The 22,830-nt window shown below is 31.9% G+C and overlaps 2 protein-coding genes across 2 annotated transcripts; both read right to left on the bottom strand.

Annotated features, from left to right (window-relative positions):
* Positions 1–8,072: 8,072 nt before the first annotated feature.
* On the bottom strand, positions 8,073–15,303 carry LOC111998748 (adenylate isopentenyltransferase 3, chloroplastic). The gene is made up of 5 exons (XM_065768603.1): positions 15,255–15,303; positions 14,073–14,167; positions 13,860–13,951; positions 10,497–10,539; positions 8,073–8,870 (listed from the first exon to the last, which is right to left on the bottom strand). The coding sequence occupies exons 1-5, from the start codon at positions 15,301–15,303 to the stop codon at positions 8,073–8,075; spliced, it is 1,077 nt and encodes a 358-aa protein (XP_065624675.1).
* Positions 15,304–15,329: 26 nt separating this feature from the next.
* On the bottom strand, positions 15,330–16,509 carry LOC111998783 (EID1-like F-box protein 3). The gene has a single exon (XM_024030878.2). The coding sequence runs from the start codon at positions 16,420–16,422 to the stop codon at positions 15,556–15,558; it is 867 nt and encodes a 288-aa protein (XP_023886646.2). The 5' UTR covers positions 16,423–16,509; the 3' UTR covers positions 15,330–15,555.
* Positions 16,510–22,830: the final 6,321 nt, after the last annotated feature.

Raw genomic sequence — 22,830 nt, forward strand, 5'->3', positions numbered from 1 at the left:
TGAGAGAGATGGAAGGGAGTCAGTGATGAGCTATAGTCATAGTAGATAGTTCTTAGTTTTTAAAATTTATGTTAATTTTTCAATTTAAATTTGTACTACTATGAGCATTCGGTTTAGTTCTCAGACTATTACTCCATTTGGAATTTGGAAGTTTGATCGATTATTTGATTTTGCTATGAAATTCAAGGCATATATATATATATATATATTGGTTGCACCTACAGTTTAGCTATGGTTGTTGATTTATTATTTGCATGTAGAGAAGATGATTTTTTTTCAACTACACAGATAAAGATTAGGATTTGAAATCAAAATGTGTCACAAAAATTCACAACTTTTTTAGAATATTATAGCAATATAAAAAATCAAAATATAAGAGAGTAATATTACTTTTAAATATTAAGAAAAAGATAGAAATTAAGTTAATCACCCTAATTTTACTACGTCTAAGTTAATTGCCCAAATATTAACCTTAAATCAACAAAAAAAAAAAAAAAACCATATTATTGGACTAATGCATAAACCTCAAATTTGGATGAATGGAAAATGATGACAATAAGTTTTTTTTTTTTTTTTAAATAGCCTTTGAGCACGCGCGTGCTCAGAGGTTTTTCTATTTTTTGAGTAAGAGTTAATTTAGAACATTTATTACAATTTGATATTACTATATTTTTCAATCACAAAAAAATCCTGGGTTGTGATGAAAAATTATTTCTCCACACATGATACTCATCAGTTATCACACCCCTATGGTTTTTTTTTTTTGTGATTGAAAAATTTAGTAATCCCAAATTATAATAAATACTCTAAATTAATTCTTACATAAAAAATAAAAAAAACCTCTCAGTATGCACGTGAGCACGTGCTCAGAAGCAAGTACATATATATGGGTGTGTAAAAAAAAATAGGGGTCCACGTGAGGCTGAAAAGCTTTTTTTTTTTGGTTAGAGAGGCTGAAAAGCTACCTTACTCTGCCATTACCTGTAGGAAAGGAGTAAGAAGAGAAAAAGAAGGAGCTAAAGGAAAGGTAGGCACAGGATTATGAAAAACTAGTCTACCATTATCCCAAAAAAAAAAAAAGAGATAAAGACTGAAAAAGGTTTCCACCGCAGGAACAAAAATAATAATAAAAAATTGAAAAGCTGAAAAGTGGGGTGATAGCATGAACACGTGAAAGAAGTTAATGGTCCCGGAAAATGCTAGTGCAGTATTGCACTTTCCTTGCAGTTTTGGCCCATGAATTGATCAGTTAAGAGAAAAAAGACGAGAAAAGGGTTTCTCAATTCCTCAAAAAAAAATTAAAGGGACTTTAACAAGCCAAAAAAAGGAAGAAGCACGCAATAGCGAAAAAATAGATAGCAAAACAGAGAAAAAGAAAAAAGAAAAAAGAGAGAGACACACACACACACAAACAGAGATAGAGAGCAACAAGCAAAGGACGAACACACAGTATCAACATTAGGTTGGGATTTTATTAGTCCCTTTCTTCTCTAAATTTCTCTCTTTTCATTCTTTTCAAATCTGAATTTTTGTTTGGTAAAACAAATAGTGTTAGGTTTTATGAGGAGTTTCTAGCTCCATGCATGAAGCTTTAAGTCTTTGACTTGTAAATCCTATTTAAAAGTTATCAAATAAAAATTCTCTCAAGTATGATTTAATATTTTCTCAACTAGAGTCCTTGACTCCACCAAAATCTCTCTCTCTCTCTCTCTCTCTCCCACTTCTTCAAATTTGAATTTTTGTTTGGTAAAACAAATAGGGTTGGATTTCATGAGGAGTTCCTAACTCCATACATGAAGCTTTAGATACAAGTCTTTGACTCGTAAATCCTATTTGAACATTACCAAATAAAAATTCTTTCAAGTTTTGGTTCAGTGTTTTCTCAACTAGAGTCCTTGACTCTACCAAATCAAATTCATCAATGGAGTCCTTGCTCTACCATATTTTAATAAAGTCTTTGACTCTACCAAACTAACAGAGTCCTTGACTCTACCCAAATAGTGGAGTCCTTGACTCTACCAAACTAATGGAGTCTTTGACTCTACCACATCTTAACGAAGTCCTTAACTTTACCACATTTTAATAGAGTCTTTAACTCTACTAAATTAATGGAGTCCTTGACTACCAAACTAATAGAGTCCTTGGCACTACCAAACTAATAGAGTCCTCGACTCCACCACATTTCAATGAAGTCATTGACTCCCAAAATTATTTTAAATAAAGTGGGGATTCTAATTCCTTCAAATTCCAACATGACTAATTCTTTGGAACTCCTAATTTCTTAATCAAGATTGGAGTTAATAATTCACAAAATAAAATGACCATAAACATTGATTTGAGGAAATTTTTCAATTCCCAATTCCTAAAACATGTTCATAAAAAAATAAAATTGCTTCAATGGAGTTTTTTTTCCCTTAATTAAATTTGGGAACCTCAATCAAAATATCATTAAAATTCCTACAAAAAAGCAAATGAAAGAAAAGGAAAATTGCTTGGACATTCAACTTCTCAAAGAGAGAATCCTTGGTTCAATTTCCATAAAAACATGGTCCTTGACTTATCCTTGAAATTAAAATTAATTATCTCAACCAAAAAAAAAAAAAATTTAAGTCGATGCTTAATTAAATACAAAGTATTTGACTTAAATGTCCATTATTTAAATTGGGCAAAATTATATTTGAGGATTTTAAATCTAAAACCTCAAATTAAGAACTACGAATTTGCATGATCCTCGCCAAGGGTACATAGGCAACCTAAATAAATCATTAGGTGCAGCCACAAATAGATAAAAAAACACATATCCCCTTAAAGTATGAAAATAAATAAACTTATGTACAAAGACAACGTGACTGGAATCAAATGGTCTTCCCTTGAAATAAGGGATTGTAATTAAGAGATACATTGTCTTGAATGGACACTACTCATATGAATAAAACTCATACGCCAAAGCCCTATGGGTGAAATTATGTTTGATGAATTTGACTAAATAAAAATTCATGTTAAACATAATTTATCAATGTTTGTTAAACATAATCTAACAATTATTGTTAAACATGGGTTAACAATTTTCGTCAACAAGAATCAATAAATTTAAAACAAGCTTGTAACTCATGCATACTGCATGTGATACATTAACAAATGAGCATAACTAAATACATATTAACTTTTTACCAAGTTTATATATATAATGCTTGTATATTTGAAAATATAAATGAGTTAGTTATAAAATAAATATAAGTTTATTTATTTTTTTTTAAAATGAAAAAGAAAAATCATTTAAATTTTTATCTATTAAATTCTCAATTTTAGTTTGTCCAAGCACTATTTGTATAATAATAATAATAATATATAAGAAAAAATATATGTTGATAGATTTTTTTTTTTTTTTTTTTTTAGTTTACGCTGATCTAAATTTGGTCTTGAATATAAGAAAAAATATATGTTGATAGATTTTTTTTTTTTTTTTTTTTAGTTTACGCTGATCTAAATTTGGTCTTGACGGGAATGAAACCTAAGTTCAAGCGTAAAAGTCCAACGTAAATATAAGTTTATTTTTATTTTTGTTTTTTTTTTTTTTCTCTCCAAACCTTTCTTTTTCCTTATCAAAGTCAAACAAAAACTTTTCTTTTTCCTTTGTTTTATTTATTTTTGACCCTTCAACTTTTATACTAATAACTCACTTTGCACAAAAATTAGAAAATTACATAAACATGTGACACAACTTTAGACTTTGTTAGGTTAATATTTTTATGTAATTGGTATATCCTATGACAAAATGCACTTTACTTGTTTATTATTTGTCATTGTTTTCACATGGTGTGCATAACATGTTTGTTAAGTACTTTCAAGAAAGACAAGTATGGAGCCAATTAAAACAGTCAATTCTAGTTCGTGCTATAGTTTCTCAGGGCTGGTTCTTTTTAGATAGGCTAGTTTATTTGAATATAGCGGATTCATTCATTGTATTCGGGTTATTAATGTATTGGGCTTACTCTTGTACTTAAGGTTTTGTCATGGATTGACAAAGGGGGAGATTGTTAGGGTTATGTGTTTTGGTATTGTCAACCATGCCAAATTATGTGTCTTTTATTAAGTTTTGACGTGTCTTAAAGTTGTAATTGAAGACCAAGTTAAAGACATAAAATTTGCTCAAGAAAAATACATTTTTAGCACATTTTCAGCATGAACCTCGATAGCAGTCTCAATACCTCTCGATAGAAGCTTGAAACCTACTGCCTCCTTGATAGAAGTCTTGATACCTCTCGATCGATCAAGCTTCACGAATTAGCAAAAATCAGCAACATGAAAAAGCCCACAACTTATTTGTTTGAAGCTCGAATTGAGACCCATTTGAACCGGTATTTAAAGGACATCATAAGCCATCTATTATAAGGCTTTTTAGAGAGAGAGAAACACTCTGTTTATGTGGCTAGGGTTTTGTAATCAAATTTTCTCTATTTCACCAAACCAAAGAGTTTCAAAGTAGATTTGAAGATTCTATTGGTGAAAAAGTTGAAGTCATAGTAACCACCACAAACTTGCTACTATGAGGAAAACATTCAAGAGGTTCTTGAAGTCAGATGGAGATTCAATTGTGATTGTGGGTGGAGTGTTCATATATTGAAGAGTTTAGAGGTTCTAAAGCAGTAAATGGTTTCTACTATAAGTTCATCTACTAGGATTATAAAGTTTAAGGACAAAGGCTTTGTACTAGATTTGAAACATTTCTTTATTATAATGGATTGCTTTTTAGGAAGGTTTCCCCTCAGGTTTTTTTATTGTGAAACTAGTTTGTTTCATTAGTTTTCCTGGGTCATTATATCTTATCTTATTTACTATTCCATTGAGCATGATATTGATATTTGTTTGCTTAAATAAAGATTATTCATAATAGATCTAATTAACAACTTGGTTTTAAAACTTGTTAATTCTATCAACCGGGGACTATATTTCCCAACTGACTCTAATTGAAAATTTGATTTGATTATATATATATATATATGATATCTTGATTTCAAATCTATTGAATTCATATATCATTTCAAATTTAAGGATTTTAAAGGGTTAAAATCTTCAGTAGATGTGGTAAATCCAAATCCTTGATCTTTTAAAACTATCCAAATTAAACAAGGTATTTAGATTTTAATCACTCAAATCTAAATCCATATGCCCAAATCTTGCTATCCAAACTCAACATTAATTCATTGATGCACTTGGAATGGTAGGGTTAAAGACAACCTAGTTACCTACTTAAAGCATATGGTAATGAGCATTTTAAACTTAATTAGAATATGTATAAAAATTGTAAAGCCTCATCAAAATTTTATATGGCACAATATTTTTAGGTTAACCAAAAGTTAAACATTTTCGATTCTATATATGTTTAAGTCAGTAGCCCATACAATATACTGGAAATTTTTACAAATAAGAAATTCTCTATTTTCTTTTCTTTTTTTCTAAATATGAAATTTGATACTTACAACAATTATTAATGAGCATTTTCTATGATTGTGTTTGTATAATTATATATTCTACAATTTAAATTTTTTTCAAAATATGAAATTTGATAATTATAGTAGTTATTTGTCTAACAACACTTTACTTCTACTTTCATTTTTCTATTTTCTTTTTCAATTTAATATTAATGCTCCATTGGTTTCAATGGAAAACCTTATGTGAAGATATTTTTTCTTATTTTCTTGTGTATGGAAAAAAAAAAAAGAGTTAAAGGAAATTGGACAAAGTTTAGCTACAAAATTAGTTATAACTTTAGACTACAACCTTACTCAATATCTTTTTATTGGAGATGAATTTTGACAAATCCATCATTGGATTACATCTTCTTCTTATATCCTCTATGCTTGCAAAAATTTTAGAAAATTAAATATCAATAGCTATGTCATCAATAAATTGTTGTTGATACCTATTTTCGCAACACATTCTTTACAAGCCCGACTTTCTTGTGGGCTTAATTTATGTATTATATTTTATTTTATTTTTTTAAGCATGGCCTAAGCCCATGCAACATATGGGGGAAATCAAAGAAGTGTGATTTGGAAAATATGGGTCAGTTCCTTTCGGACCTTTTGCATGAGCCCAGCCCAGCCTATACGTGCTACCAAGTGAGCAAGAAACACTGATAGTACCTCAGGCTCATGGAAAAGGTCTTGTAACCAAAATTTTCACCTCAAAAAAAAATTTTATGCTCTAACTGATTGTGGCCCAAAGTTTCTGCCCTAACCTAATTTTGCTACCATATTTTCTTTTCCACCCAAAAAACATAGCTGACCCTAAACTAATTAGCTAGCCTATTGTAGCCACCAAATGCAGCTCTCAAAACCCTACAATGACAAGGAAATAATAACTAATGGAATCAACCACTTTATTTCTAAAATCATGCTAAAAGCGTGCCAAACTCTTCCCTAAACAAAAGCAACCCAAGCCAAAACACTAAATTAGTATCATGGGGGATGAAAGCCTCTTCCACTACTCAAAAAATAGTCATTAGCAACACTCCAAACTCTATATAAAACTCTCTCTTCAGTTCAAAACAAGACCAACCAAGTTTTCCCTATAGAGCTGAAACTTGAAAGCAAAAGCCCACTGAGTCAGGAAACATTCTCACAATTCTGAACCTTAGGAGTGTAAATATGGGTACAGAGGAACCTTCCCTCTCTTCCTCACAACCTCTATCAATTTGCTCTTCTCGCTGACTGTGGGTCGAACTTTCAGACCTGTTATGTTTTTATGTTATTTTTGCACTTTTGTTAAGCTCATCTAGCCAGCTAACATTCTTGCAATTCTAAAGCATAGAGGTGAAAATATGGGTACAGGGGTACCTTCCCTCTCTTCCTCATAACCTCTCTCAATTTCCTCTTCTCGTTGACTATGTCTGTGTTTGGATAGCAGGTTTTTCTGCTGAAAGTTAAGTTGCGTTTTACTCTTTTTTTTTTTTTTTTTTTTCTTCTGGCCGCACTTGTTGACTGGGGGGACAAAATTCACTGTGCGTGTGCTGTGCGTGCACGCACTGTTTATGTATTAAAAAATATTAAAAGTGGGTCCCACGATACTATTTACACATTTAAAAATTATTTTGCTACAGTGTTTTCAGCAACAATCAGTTTTTATCAACTTTCAGCAACAATAAGTGCTATCCAAACGGACTCTATGGGTCGAAGTTTCAAACTTGTTATGTTTTTATACTTTTTCTGCACTTTTGTTATCAGCATTTTAATTCTCTCTTGTCAAAGCACCATTAGTCTTTTGTTCATTATACATTTGGAATTTTAGGCTTGATTCTCTTCAATAAACACTTCTAAAAAACCCAAGGGGAGATCTAGGCCGTTCTCGCATTTTCGGCCCTTGTCACAAAAACGTCCCCGACAATTGTTTAAATTACAAGTTTTTGTAGTTTAAAATCATGCATAAAATATAAGTTTATAAATCATATAGTAAATAATATTCGATTAACACAAAATTTGACATGTGTACTAAGAGCGTAAAGAACATATAATTCAATGGTTAGATTTTTAAAATATATAGTATTGTTTATTTTATTAAGTAAGTACAACCAATTTTGTAGCTAAATTTTGTCCAAGGAAATTACCTCTTAACTTCTCTTATTTTAGCTTAACATGAGATATAGTTAACTTCTACTAACATTTTTTGGAAAATAACTATAAATATCTCATGCAAAGTTAAATAGGGAAAATTACTCATTCTCATGGAAAGTAAAGAAATAGTTTTCTAACTCATTTTAAGGTTGATACCAAACAAAAGAAAATGAGATAGTTTTCTTGAAAATGGTTTTTGAAAAATGATTCATATTTCTCAAAATGTTAATGTCGAAACAAACAGAAATGTGATATAGAAAATCAAATCTTCTATAAATTTTTAAAAGAGAAGGAAATGCACATTTATTTTTGGCATGGGGGGGACATAACACTAGATAGGGGTATTACGTAAGTAAAATGCATAATCGGGAGAGTCCAGATATATTTGAAATCAAAACCACCCCCATTAAAAAAGATTGATCAAACATTCAAGTAAAGTACCATGCATCCCTACAAAACCTAATAGGTTTTGCTAAGAAACTGACCAACAATTGCCACACCTGGTCCAGCCACGAGCTCATTCCAAGCCTCATCAGATTCTTCGCCTTTTTTCTTAAACACTTGTGTAGCATCAAGGCGGTGAATATTCCATCCCTTTATATCTCTGAGCCTATAAATTTTCTCCACTTGACGACATGCTAATTTGTATGTATTTTCCTTCATTTCACTTATTGCCTTTTGGATTAACATCGCATTGGTTTCTTTGTCTAAAGAAGATTCATTTCTAAAATATTGGTCAAATTCAGGAACCCCAATTGACCTAAAAATCCCTTGTGAATAATCCACATTGGGATCAAACATTTTTCTCAACTCATCTACCATGCCATTTTCAATCATTTGATCAACCCGCTTTGATAAAAATGGGTCAAGCACTAACACGGGCACATCCACCCAAAGGAAGCAACAATCATACTTTGATCTAAACTTGCTATCTTCATCATCAATTAGGGCCTCGATATAGGTATTAGACCCTCCAACAATGATTGGAAGGTGGCCGCGACTCACAATTGACTCAATGGCACGTACGACCATGTCACGAAAATGGTCTACTGTAAAATCAGCATAGGGATCGAGTATCCCCAGCAAATGGTGTGGTATACCACATTGCTCTTCCATGGTGAGTTTGTTGGTGACAATGTCAAGTCCCTTATAAACTTGCATTTTGTCTGAGTTTATGAGTTCTGCCTCATAATGACTAGCTAGATGAACAGACAATTTTGACTTGCCAGTTCCAGTTGCCCCCATGATGATTACCACCTTTTTTTTTGTGTTGTTTCTGACTGATATTCTTTTCTTTAGACCAAACATGTTGTTGGTTACAAGCTTGCAAAAGGTCCTGATCAAGTTATTGAAAAAAACGAAATTAATATAAATAAAACTATAACAAAGTGTAGAAAACAAGAAGTAAGGTTACTTTCGAAATTGACCAAAACACATGCAAAACTAGAAACAAAGAATAGGAACATGCAAATGCAGCATACCAAAGGAGTCCTACAAAACATTTTGTTATGTATGTGAGGCCCAACATGACTGTGTTCGAAGAATGCCACTGAGTCAAAGGCAAGGCAAGGGGTTGATTGGGCTTGTTAATGTGGAGGAAGCAAAATGGGGGTGGTATTAATACTATTTTTGAAAGCTTTTTTGGTAACATGGTGTTAATGTGAGAAAAAATCAAATTGCAATTACTCAATATCCCGATTCTTACGGGATCCAGATCTGACCATTGAAAAATAATTCACTTTCCAAATTCTCAATTTATTTACCATTATAAAATAGATAATGTTACAACCACAAATTATTTTACAATATTTTTATAAACTATTATTGTAGCTAATTTTTATTGTTTTTCACCAAGACCTAACACTAATATCATTTTTTTCATTTATCAATATTCCCTCACTATATTAGCAATTTGTAAAACAACTTGAAAATATGTATCTCTAGTATTTTCCTTTTGAGCAAATTCGATTTCTTCTCCCACCCTCCCCCCTTAATTTTTTTTCTTATTTATTTTTTCACCATATGCACCCTTGGCGTGATAGTCAATAGGGGGCAAAGGCCAGTAATTAAGTTATCTAGAAAGAAATTTCACACACATATATACTTAAATTAGGCTAGAAACATAAAATTTCTATCTTATATAAAAAATTTATTTTTCTTTTTGAGTAAATCATTATACACAAAAATAAATAAATAAATAAATAAATAACAACAACAACAACAACAACACGCACAAGAGAGAATGAAAATGAGAACCATGGAAATCTCCACTCTTCAATAAAACCATTATAACTACATGAATAAATGCATTTTTGTGCACTATAAATACCAAGTACTTGGGAAGATTAAATTTTTGTTAGATTGGGATGTCAAATCACAATAATGTCCGTTATGCGGAAAATCTATCTATATATATTGTAACGTTGGAACCATTCAGTGTAACTAAAAAAAACTATTAAATGTGATATTAGTATGATCACGTGTGACATTGGTAATGCCCAATATGACGTCAGTACCATTCAATGTAATAATTTGGTGACATATATAGCAAGTTGACTACCTAGAAGAACCATACCTTGCAAAAAAGTAGGGTACCATAGAATTTCTTATTTGATTGAGATCATCTAGATATTTGAAGATAATTTTGTTAAAGATTTCTTGGGATCTCTTAATTCATGATTAAATCAATAAATCTAATTTTATCATATCATCAACATTTAAACAAGTATTGTTTAACACTATTTTGGTATCTATCAAAGTACTAATTATGTGACAAAATATGAACAATTAATTTAATGGGTAATGGTTAAAATTTTAAGAAATCTATGATTCAATTATCCCAACTTTTTTTTTTTAATGAAAGGACCAACTTTATTGAACCACCTTCTCCCTTCTCCTCTTGCGTGTGTTAAAAATATTTAGTATTCTAAAAAAAAAAAAAAAAAATTTACAAGAACTAAAAAGTCATGCCCTAAATTATAAGAGTCAAAGTAGCTATTAAGCATTGACCACCAAGCTAAGGTATAAGCAGTTATGTTTGCTTCTCAATCAATGTTGTTAAAAGTGTGCCTATTGAGCTAAGGTATAAGTAGCTATGTTTGCTTCTCAAGGTGAGTTTAGTTCAGCTTTTTGATATGGTGCTTTTTAAAAAAGTGGAAGTTTTAAAAAGTGCGGTATGAAACTAGGCTTTTTGAAAAAACTGAGTGTTTAGTCAAAATTGTTAAAAAGTGTTTTTTGAAAAAGCTGAGTGTTTGGCTAGCACTTATAAATGTGGTAGTTTGAGTGGTAAATTACCAAAAAGGATAATGTATATATAAAGGAGTTAATTTGAACATACTATTAAAATTATTTTTTTCTAATTCTAAAAAAATTATTTTTTTCTCACCAATATTAGTTAATAATAACCTACCACTTAAAATTTATTGTAAAAGTATTGTGAAAATATTGTGATAGCATTTCTCAATTTTAATTTCTTATTCTTTATTTTATTTTTCCCTTACTTATTTATTTTTTTCATCCATATTTCCTTCTTTTTTCCTTCTTCTTTTTTCCCCTTTTTTTTTCTCCTCCACACACGTACCCATACTCTTTTCTTTTCGTTTCCTTCTTTCCTCTTATTTCCCTACCACTTCCTCCACACTCCAGAACATTCCATAGAACTCTCTTTCTTCCTCTTTCTTTTTTTATTTTCTTTCTTCCTTTCTCCCTTTTCTCCTGCCACTTCGTTTGCAAGTTTCTTTCCCTCTATCCCATCAAAACACACAAACTTAAAGGTCACACACACCTATACCATTTGATTCTCATCAAATGAAGATAGAGAGATGGGTCTGTTGATCGGTTGTCTGCGTCTTTCGCTTCCGTTGTCTGCGTCTTTCACCTCCGTTGTCTACTAATTTGCTCTGCCTTCACCACCGCCTGTCTTCCTCCCTACTGTTGCTTGATCTCTTCCCCACTGCCAATGACATGTGGTAGAAATGGGTCAGATCAGTTTTTTATTTTATTTGATTTTATTTTTGGTTCTGATTTCATCATTGGGTTCCTTTGTAAAATTGTGTTATAAACAAAGGGATAAAATTGGATTTTTAAGAAAAACTAGTGGGCAATTTGGGAAATTTGTGCAACTTCCAACAGTAATATTGAAACACGCTACAACGCTTTTTTGCAATGGAGTAAGGTGTTGCTTTCGCGATTTGGGCTTTTTCTTCACAAATGAAAATGCAGCTTTTTATAAACTTACCAAACACACATTTTATTTTTTTGGTTTCAAAAAGCGCATTTCATTTTAACCTCAAAGCTTGAAACCCTAAGCTCTCAACACTTCGTTAGGCCAAAAAAAAAAAAAACTCATTTAATGAATCACACTTTAAACACAATTTTTTTTTGGGAGCTTTTTGAAGAAGCACAAAGCATTCCTAGATATCTTTTTTATTTTATTGCTAAAAAAGATATGAATCATCAAAATTAATTGTTTGATCTTGAAAGAAATGATATGGACCAATGATTTACTACACAACTACTATCTTTAGGTGTTGAATTACACAAACAATTTTATTTCTTTTAGGGAAATGCTAACGAGTGCCTTTAGGGCACTGGTTAATAATCCATTTTAGAAAAGTTTTGATACCACTTTTATGGGAAATGAAAAAAGCTGTCAAAATATTAATTACTTTCATTTCCCATAAAAACTTTCTTTAAATAGATTATTAACTAGTGCCCTAAGGGCACTCGTTAGCATTTCCTTTTTTTTTTTTTTATTTACATGTCATATAACATATGAACAAGGTTAATTTATCATTCTTATGTTTTTTGGTCTTTGAATTTTAGATATATGCTAATTGAACCATACACATTATTTGATTACAACTATCATGGTTATGTTCTTTTATAAAGTACAAGAGAATTATACAAAATATGTTTAAACTATCTATGACTAGATCATTATGATATTAACCATTAATAATTGTTATTAATTTACTATATAAAAATTTTAAGAATTGAAAAACTTAGGTAAAATTTGAACTTACAAACATTATACAATTTTTTTGAGAAACAATTATACAATTGCAACTATCAAATAGGTAAAATATACAAATTTTGAGTTCTTATTGTTTTTATTATATGTTACCAATGTTTCTATTAGAAAATAGTGCTCTTTACTTCAATTTGGCACGTGCTTGCGCTTTGCGCCTAGGCTCCAAGAGGCCTATGCACACTTTTACCAACATCAATCAATATATATATATATATAAGCAAAGACCTCATGTGAAAAAACATGAATTTTTGCCAAGTGGCACTTTCTATGTAAAGAGAATTGAAATATTCTTAAGTGCCACATCAAAAATAAGAACAAAATAAATATTGATTTTTTGTTTAATTTGGATCAATATTTCAAGACTTTTCTAATTAAAAAATAAATATTTTTTGTATTATTTGGTTCAATGTTTCAACACTTTTAATCTCACATACATACACACAAAACTCATTGCATTTTAATTCATCATTTTCATCTCTTGGACTTCTACCCCTTTATATATATATACACCCCCATAACTCTTCATGCCATCTCATGTCAAATACACACAGACCAAAAAACGATATCATTTACCTTTAATCTTTCGACGATACCTACCAAGCTCTAACATTGTTGTTTTATCTAATCCTAACTTGTATGAGTTGGCTACAACCAAGAAAGGAAGGCTAGCATTTTATATTGAGTGACAACAACAATTACGATTTTGACGTTAAAGTTAAATGTTGTGGATTTGTGGGTTTTGTAAATGATGTGGTTGACTGTGGGTGTTTGGAATGTTTATTTTGTTTTAGAATTAAGGAAAAAGAGAAAGACACATTACTAATAGATTTATGTGTGCAGTTTATAATTATTGCCTTTTATGATGGACTCATTACTTTCTTTCTTTTTTTAGTGCGATGGACTCATTACTAATAAAGTTCTATAATAATTATGCTACAATACATATCCATCATTCTTCAAAACCATTTTATATAAAACATTACAATATTATTCGTGTATCGCACGGATAGCTTACTAGTTGTTCTCAATTGACCCAGCTCACATTAGCATCATCAAAACTCTACAATATCATTCTGGCACCATCATCAATGTTTTTAATTGTCCAAGAAACTGCAGAATCGTGGCTTCTTAGACTTCAATACAACTACTGAAGTCCCCTTCTATATGTAACCAACCTTCCAAGATTAGCTTAGGAAGCCAGTTTTAATTCTCACAGGATAGCCTCAACTTCAGCTTGGATAGGGGTGATGGTGTCCAATTTCTTTGTAATGAGTCTAATGACAAACACTAGTTCTCCAATCTCTGGCTATAACAACAATAGAAGAGTTTTAAGACCCCAATTGCTGCATCACAATTAAGCTGATTGCACTTGATAATTAATAAATTAAAATAAAAAGAAGCTTGATTGCACTTTGTTGTGGCTTGACCAGCTCATAGATCTCCATTTGGAGAACTATGAGAGCTAGCCTAGCCTTGTCATAGTTCAATGCTCTTGGAAAATCTTCATAAAACTTCTTCAAACCTGTTCATAGTGCAGGCCTTTGTTCTCAAACACAGTCTGGTTTTTGCACTTCCAAACCCACTCAAAGACTAGTGCACCATATAACAAGAACTTGCTTCTTTGCTCCTTATCAGAATTAGGAATCCAAGGGGGTCAAATAGGATATCCATCCATTGATCTAGAGAAGAAACCTGAACTTCATCAATTATAATACTTCACCAGTTCGCATAACATAATGCTCTTACCAAATGGCATTGCAAGAATAGGTGAGAGGCAGTCTCTTGTTCACAATCGCATAAGAGGGAAGCTAGGATCAGCTTCTCTAGAAAAACCTGTTTAGCTTATCATTCGTGGGTAGGATGTTTGTTGAAATTCTCCATAACAATATCTTGTGTCTCTCATGAAATCTGGACTTCCAACTTTGTCATAATGCCTAAGAAATACTCTTCAAACTTCAATTTCAATATGACCTTTTTGCAGTGAAGAATAAAGAGAGACGAAAACGAATCATAATCTTCTTTCACCACCTTTCTATTATTATTGCTAGCTAGATAATATTCCAAAAAACAAATTTATTAATAATGAAGTTAAAGTATAATCACATCGATCTTAATAAAAAAAAAAAGTATAATCACACCGCAGCAGAGAAACATCGATCTTAACAAGTAAAATGACATATATTTGAGGATTGAGCACTTAGCAAATTTTCATTTGTTTGTTTACAATAATTATGGTACATATAATAATCATATAAGCTTTTATATATCCCGACTTTCTTTTAAAAAAAAAAAAATCTCAACCCTCCAAAGATTCAACCCCATATTCTCCTGGCAGTCCACGTAACTGTCAATACTGATTATAAAGAAACACTACAAATGTCAAGTTGTCATCAGATAAACAAAATTTTTAAATTAAAATCCACTTCAATATCACATGAACGTAGGGTCAAAATTAAGCATGGTAATTTAGGTGTAGTAATTAGTATATTTAGTTTCCCAATTAAATTCAAAGTTTCAAACACCATTTATATTTTCATTGGCTAATGCAACAACGTGTTTGACTTTTAGTTAAGAAAAATTATTGGTAGTCCCGGTGCAATCTTTCGAACTCTCGCACTGGGACTTGTCCTTGTTGTAAGAGTCTGAAGCATTACTCATTGTTACTCTGCACATAAATTTGCCCATATCCGAAACTCATTTATATTGATCTGAGAAAGTTAAGGTAACCCAAAAAAGTAGCACACTGGGAAAAAAAAAATCTCAAAAAAAAAAAAAAAAACTAAAAACCCAATATTCCACGTCAACCTAACTCCAAAATCCAAATCATCCACTCTCCATGTACATCATTTCCCACCAAATCACAGAATCAAAAGCAAATTCAAAGCCCCCGCCACGTGGAAGCAACTGAAGTTAATTTTCCTCACGTGAACTCGCACTCCCACTAACCACCATGTCATCAACCTCATGGGCCCCAGTTTCATCCTCATCATCACCGTCCACGTCATCATCAAGATCAAGATCAAGATCATCCTCATCGGACGACAGAGGGACGAGCCAGCACGTACCATGCAAATGTCCATTAACACAGACAAAGTACTCCAATCCACCGTGATGTGAGCCGAGCCGCCGAGCCGCGCTTTTGGGAACAAGCCGAGCCGAAGTCATGCTCCACACTGGGGCCCCACAATAAGGACACCTCACCTTTTCCTCGAGCTCTACCCGCCGTCCGATCAAACACGCTCTCGTCCTCGATTTCAAGAATCCCTTAAATACCCCTCTATAAACCCCCACATCATCTTCCTTGCCACCGCCACTCGGGTTCGGGTGCTCACACGGGTCACTAACGTACAACAAATCGCCCCGGCATTTCTTGCTCAGAAAACTCCGACCCGAAGTTTTCGAAAACCGCGAGGCCTTCACGAAGTGACCCGGCAAGTCCCGACTCAGCTTGAAATTCCGAGTCGACTCGCTCCCGCAGCAGAAGAAAAGGAGCTTCGCCAGCGCGTGCCATCCACCGCCGATCCGGTTGTTGTTCGACCCGTTCGCCAATGTGGATACCATTCTCGGAGCGCGATGAACGCAGAGCTCGCGCCAGAGAAGCCGGTTCGCTATGGCCCGGAGCTTCCGGTTCACTGAGGAAGTCGAACACAGAGTATGTATGTCCCATTTGATCGACTCGAAGATCAAAACCAGTACTCGCTCGTTGATAATGCCTGACTCGTCCGACTCGGAGCCTTGACTCGGTCGGAGTCGCGTGTTAGCGTTGTTGGCACTCATCCTAATCCTAATCCTAATCCAAGTTTTCAACGGTTTCTTATTTCCTAACGGGCTTCCTATATATACGGTTATTTTAGGGAAAATGTGGCGTGCGTGGAATGGATTGGTTCGTACAGTGCCTTAGATACTGGTTTAGGACGTCCTAACGTGTCGATTTTTAATTGGCTTAGGGACGCGTGTTGGTATTGTATTGCTGAGACACTGTGATAGAGAATCGAGGAGTTACGTCAGGGTTGGATTTGAAGGCGGAGAATCATGGACACGTGTTCCACTGGGGGCTCTGATTCCAAAAAGATCTTTTTAAGTGGCTCAAAAATATCTCAGGTTCTAGTTCTACGTGTTGGACTCTTTTTGCGCGTTTTGACACGAGTCCACTTGAATTATCCGCTTTTTTTATTTATTTTGCTCTACTAGTAATATTCCACACGTGGGAATAGGGTTGGGTTACACGTGTAATTCCTAGATTAAATTTATTACAGTATTTTAGTTGATTGTGCTTTACACTTTTGGTAGTGTTTTTTAGATACACAACGTTTTTCTCGGTTTTTTCTTATGGAAAAAAGAAAACAAAAAAAATATACAATTTAGCTTGTTGGTTTGGCTGTAACACTGAAAACATTTTTAATGAAAATATTCTTAAATATTTATTGTCTGTTTGGTAAAAATTATTTTTTCCAACTTATTTTACTATTCAGTTTATTTTTACTGCTATTCATTAGTCTTATTATACTTTTTTATACTATTTGTGTGTCTCGTTGTACTATTTCAACTAATTTTACCTTTATTTAGAATACTTTCAACACAAAATTTTCAATTTTAACAAAATGAGCAAATTCTAAGCAGACATTTAGTGTGATATACAAATATTTAAGTACCATTAAAATTGTTGTCTTCCCAACTATTGTTTTTGGTGACAGTTTAGTCACCAACTAGAGAGGGAACAAATTCATCTCCGTATGACTAACTTGCAATTATTGTCTTCCGACTACCATCGATGGTGGCCGGTCTAATCACCATTCGAATTTCGAAGAGGGAATGAATTCACCTCTGTATGACTAACTTGCAGTCACTAATGATTTGAGAGTCACACTTTCATTTTTGTAAAATAAACTTTATTCTAATGGTTTTTTTTTTTAATGTTGTTTTACCCACTATTATTTTTAGATCATAGCTGCTAAATTCTATTTTGAGTAAGGTGACCAGGTATTCTTGATTTTTTGAGTCTAATGTTTAAATTTTCTGACTTATTCCATGATTGAAGTTATTCGAATTCATCGTAAACGCTAAATTTTTTTTATTACGTACCAATAGAATTTAATTATATAACAATTTTTTTGCAAAAAATATACTAAAAAAGAAAAAAAGAAATATTCCTAAACATATGGTAATTTTATTAGTGTCTATCACGTGGTTAGGGTATGGACGAAAAGTCCAAAAAGTGAAAAACGGGCTAAAAGAGTTTGGAGTTCGGTAAACAAGAGTATGGATAGGTGTGCAAAAACTAACGTTTACTTTGTCAGGAGTCTCAGGGCTTGACCTCAAAAAGCTGCCTAATGATCAGTTAGGCCTATTGTAGATTTTTGAAACTCTGATCTGATGTTGGCCTTCTTCGTTTCGATAATACGCGATAGAATCAAACGTACATCATTGGCCCGCGTGTCCAAAAAAAATTGACCCTTTAGGTGACACGTGGCAGTACCAGCACCTTATCGATTGTAATAATGTCAAAGTACGTTAACCAGTATTCTTAAAATATTTATTAATAATTTATTTTTAAAAAAATTTAACACTATTTTTATAAAAAATTATAAAATTTGTTAAAATATTAATTATTTTTTTATTTTTTTAAATAATTTTAAAAATATTAATAATTTTTTTATTTTTTTAAATAATTTTATTTAAATTAATTATTAGGTTCGGTTAATTTGCATACATTAAAATATTTATTTTTAAAAATATTTTTTTAAAATTAAAAAAATTATTAATAATTTTATTTCAATTCTTGAAAAAATATTTTTAAAAATCCTTAATTATTAACCAACGTCAGCGTCGGTGGCATTTCCCACGATGTTATGGACTGAAGTGGCTGTGTTACCGTGTTGTACTTCGGAGGACACGTGGTGGGCAACGAAGCTACCCATTAGACTTTGTCTGGACACGTGGCTAATTTTTTAATTAAACAATGGACCACTTTTTTATTCGATTCTCAGCTTTTTTTCCTATTGACTATTGTTGTTGGGGTTGGGGAAAACACATACTCCTTTCGTTGCTTTTGTGCGATCAAGATGGCTACAAAGTGTATCCTACACGTGTCCTGATTATTATTGGTTTGGTATGAATAATCACTTTCACAACACAACAAAGATATTGAAATAAAAATCTTCTAAGTTCTAGAAGTGGATTAAAAAGATTCATTAGATTAACATTTCAATGTAGACTCAATTCATTATTTCGAAAAAAAAAATTGTTTAAGCAAGCAATGCATCATCAAGCAATCCAATGTTTGATCCCAATAAATATTTAAATTAGGATTTTACTAATGTGTGCCCTAAGCACACATTAATTTTCATTTTTAAAAAAAATTTTCTCGAGAATTGAAAAAGTAATGACAGATTTTTTAATTTTTGAGAAAATATTTTTTAAAATAGAAAGCTTAATGTTTGCCCTTAGGGCACACATTAACCGAACCCTTTAAATTATAGCTAAACATTGTACAATGTTTTTGGTGAATGTCAATTCATAACAAAAATGTCCAAACAAACTAGTTTATGTAACATTGAACAAAGTAAAATGATGATGAAGGGTCTGAAAATAATAAAGTGAGCCGAATAAATGGGTTAGATAAGTTGGCTAGCAAAAAATTAATTAATTACAGTTCAGTGTTGCAATTTTAGAGGAAAAAAATGGTGATACAAATTACCATTGGTTAGGTTTGAGCTTATAAAATTTGAAAATGCTCTTGAAGATTGGTTATTGGTATGAATTATTGTGATTTTGACTCTTAGCGCATAAGAGATTCTCCTAATAGAAGTTAAGATATGATGAGAAGATATGAATACAGGAAGGCTTTAGCCATATAACCACAAAACATGATATCTGTTAAGTGACAAGATTCTACAGTATTGTTATACTATTATTTGAACTCAATGAAGTTCCATGATGCCAATATAGAGTTGAGTGTGTGAGAGAAAGAGAGAGGGATGGTCCAGATGGATTTGGATCCCATACAATAAGAGCATGTTTGGTAGACATAATAGACATTATAATGTAATAGCTATTTCTATAGTTTAACTATTTAGTATTTTGGTTATGTTTTTATTATAAAAAATAGTCATTCCTTATAAATAATTAATTTTTAAATTGAGGAATAATTATTTTTCTTTAGAAGAGTTGTAATAGTTATTCTTTAGTGTGTGTAATAATTTTTAAAATTAATATATTTCCAAATAAACAAACTTTCCATATGCACATAATAATTATGGAAAATAAATCATCAAAAAATAAATCATCTCTCTCAAATTTAAAAACATATTATTTTCTTGAAAATATTAATCATTTGAGTAAGATATTTCCTAAAATAGATCTTAAATTTTATTCTAATATTACAATTCATAACCGAACTTATGAATAAGTTTAGTTATTCCATCTTTCTAAAAAAAAAATAAAAAAAAAGTTTAGTTATTCCATTACAATATATTTTATTCCTAGTAATAAATATTATAATTCCAGTTGTAATCCCCATTCAATATACCAAACATGCCCTAAATATAATTATACAATGCAACTGTGGGATATAAAAGTTTGGAAGGTAAAAAGTAAAAAATAAATAAAATTTGAAAGGTTAAAATTTTTTTTTTTCTATCCAAGGGCTGAGATTAATAGAGAATTTGAACTTTCAAGTCTCACCTATTGAATCACTATTGCATGGTGCAACAGTCTATTGCACCAAATGTAGTTCAAAGAGCAACTATTAAATTCAAATCGGCTTATTCATTTTTGCCTTAATTCCTTTATGTGTGCAAATAGTCTCTCTGGCTCTCAATTTTGTTGTCTCAACTCTCTTTTTATGGTGGTAAAGTCATAATCATTATACAAGAAAAATCATATGTTTAAATCGTACATTTTATTTTCAAGAGTCTTGTAGCTCAATTAACTCAATTGGTAAAGTCTCTAATAGTTGAATAAGAGATTTAGAGTTTAATCTCCACCTATACCAAAAACCAAATAGTGTCTTGGTCTGATGGTAAAGAGTTGTCATTAAGAACAGACGTCATAGGTTGAAACTCTCTAAAAAAAAAAAACTTTTCTTTCTTTCTCAACAAAAAATTAACAAAATGCGACTATATATAATATAATTAAAACAATTTTCTATTGGGGAATCATGCTTTGGATCTTCCTAATAGAAACACCAAAACCTTGTGGGGGCACTATTTAGGCAGTAATATATGCTAAATGCAGGTTGAGTAATTGTGAGACTTAAAAAAATAACAACAAAAAAAACCCATTTAATGTTGTTTAAATTGCCAATTAGTAACTGATAGATTCAAAGGAATTCTGAGGAATCAATGGGCTGGAAAATCTCCGGATGTTCTTGATCTAGTAGAGTGAGTCCTGAGAAAATAAAGGAAATCAGCAGAGAAGACCGGTGGAAGCCGGCCTTTAATTCTCCGATGGTAAAGTTAGAAAATTGAAGGAGAGAAGAGCCCTCAATACTTCTCTAAAATTCTCTACCAAAAAGAAAAAGTCCCCTTACCTCTGCACAGAAAGGCCTTTATATAGCGTTAGAAAACAGTTACTTCTCTTAATCGTCGTAGAGTTTGGAGGATTTAGAGGGTAACTTCCTTAACTGTCACAAAGGTCACCTCTTCAGGAACTGCGTTGAGATTCGAGCGATACAACTTTTGGTTGGAAGTGTGCTTAGTCTAGCCCTTTGTGAATTCACCTCGTCCGTCACTAATGAAGGACGAGGTCTAGCTCTTTATTAATTCACCTCGTCCGTCACTATTGAAGGACGAGGTTCACAGCCCGCTCGTCCTTCAATGGACGAGCGTGTAGAAGGAGAAAAATGGTGAAGAGGGTAACTTCCTTAACTGTCACAAAGGTCACCTCTTCAGGAACTGCGTTGAGATTCGAGCGATACAACTTTTGGTTGGAAGTGTGCTTAGTCTAGCCCTTTGTGAATTCACCTCGTCCGTCACTAATGAAGGACGAGGTCTAGCTCTTTATTAATTCACCTCGTCCGTCACTATTGAAGGACGAGGTTCACAGCCCGCTCGTCCTTCAATGGACGAGCGTGTAGAAGGAGAAAAATGGTGGTAATGGAGGGACGAATGTATTAAAGACTCGCTCTCTGCTCTGAACATTGCTATGGACGACCATAAGGACGAGTGATTGAACTTGGTGTTTTTCTTGCACCATCAGTAACTATGAAAAGAACTAAATTAAAATATATGTACATATATACACACACACAAAGATAAATAAAATTAATAGTTCAGATGCTGTTTCAACTTAAACCTCACATCTTTCTCAAGGAAAAAAAAAAACAAAACTTAAACCTCACATTTTTAAAAGTTTTTAATTAAATAATATGCTTTTAAAATCTTTAAAATTCAAACCACAAATTCAATTAGCGGGGGGAGATTGGATTTGGTGTGCTCCATCACTTATTTTTATTTTTTACTTTTTTAAAAAGTGCAAGACAAGTCAGGGGCAAGGTAGGTTAGATGTATTTTGGTTTCCTAATAATTGAGGTGGCTTCAACATTAATAAAATGAAAATGAAAGAGAAATGGAAGGGGTCAATCATGAGGGCGCTAAAAGAGAGAGAGAAAATAACTATTTAGAGATCTATGCCATCTATAAGAGGATTCCTCTCTTTGATTTGGATTTTTTTGTGGTTCAAAAATAATCTCATTAATATAATATAATTTCTCTTAAAAATTGGATCATAAATGTCAAATAAAAATTTAAACTAATGGTTAAACACACACACACACATAATTACACTCTTTCATCAAGCTCAAATAAATTTTGTTTTGAATTCAAAAAGATAACTCCTAAAATTTATGATTTTTTTGTTCCCTAAAATTTAGCAATTTTTATTCATTTTTCATCAGAATAAAAGTAAAACACCCCAAATTTAAAAAATATAAAATTAAAAACTAAGAGAACTCCAAAAATTTAGTTTTCCTTACCCGCACATTCATCTTATTTTTTCTTCCTAAACTTTTCTTTATATCACTACACCACTTTTAAACACACGTTACTACTTATCTTTAAAGTTTATAATTTTTATTTGTTTGAAATATTTTTAAAAAAATCTAAATTATAATAAATGCAAATTATTAACTTTTACCAAAAAAATAGTAGTAATATAATATGTTGTTAACCAAAAATACTTAAACAA

The sequence above is a fragment of the Quercus suber genome, unplaced genomic scaffold (genome assembly GCF_002906115.3).
Source record: "Quercus suber isolate HL8 unplaced genomic scaffold, Cork oak 2.0 scaffold_970, whole genome shotgun sequence".
Classification (NCBI taxonomy): Eukaryota; Viridiplantae; Streptophyta; class Magnoliopsida; order Fagales; family Fagaceae; genus Quercus; species Quercus suber.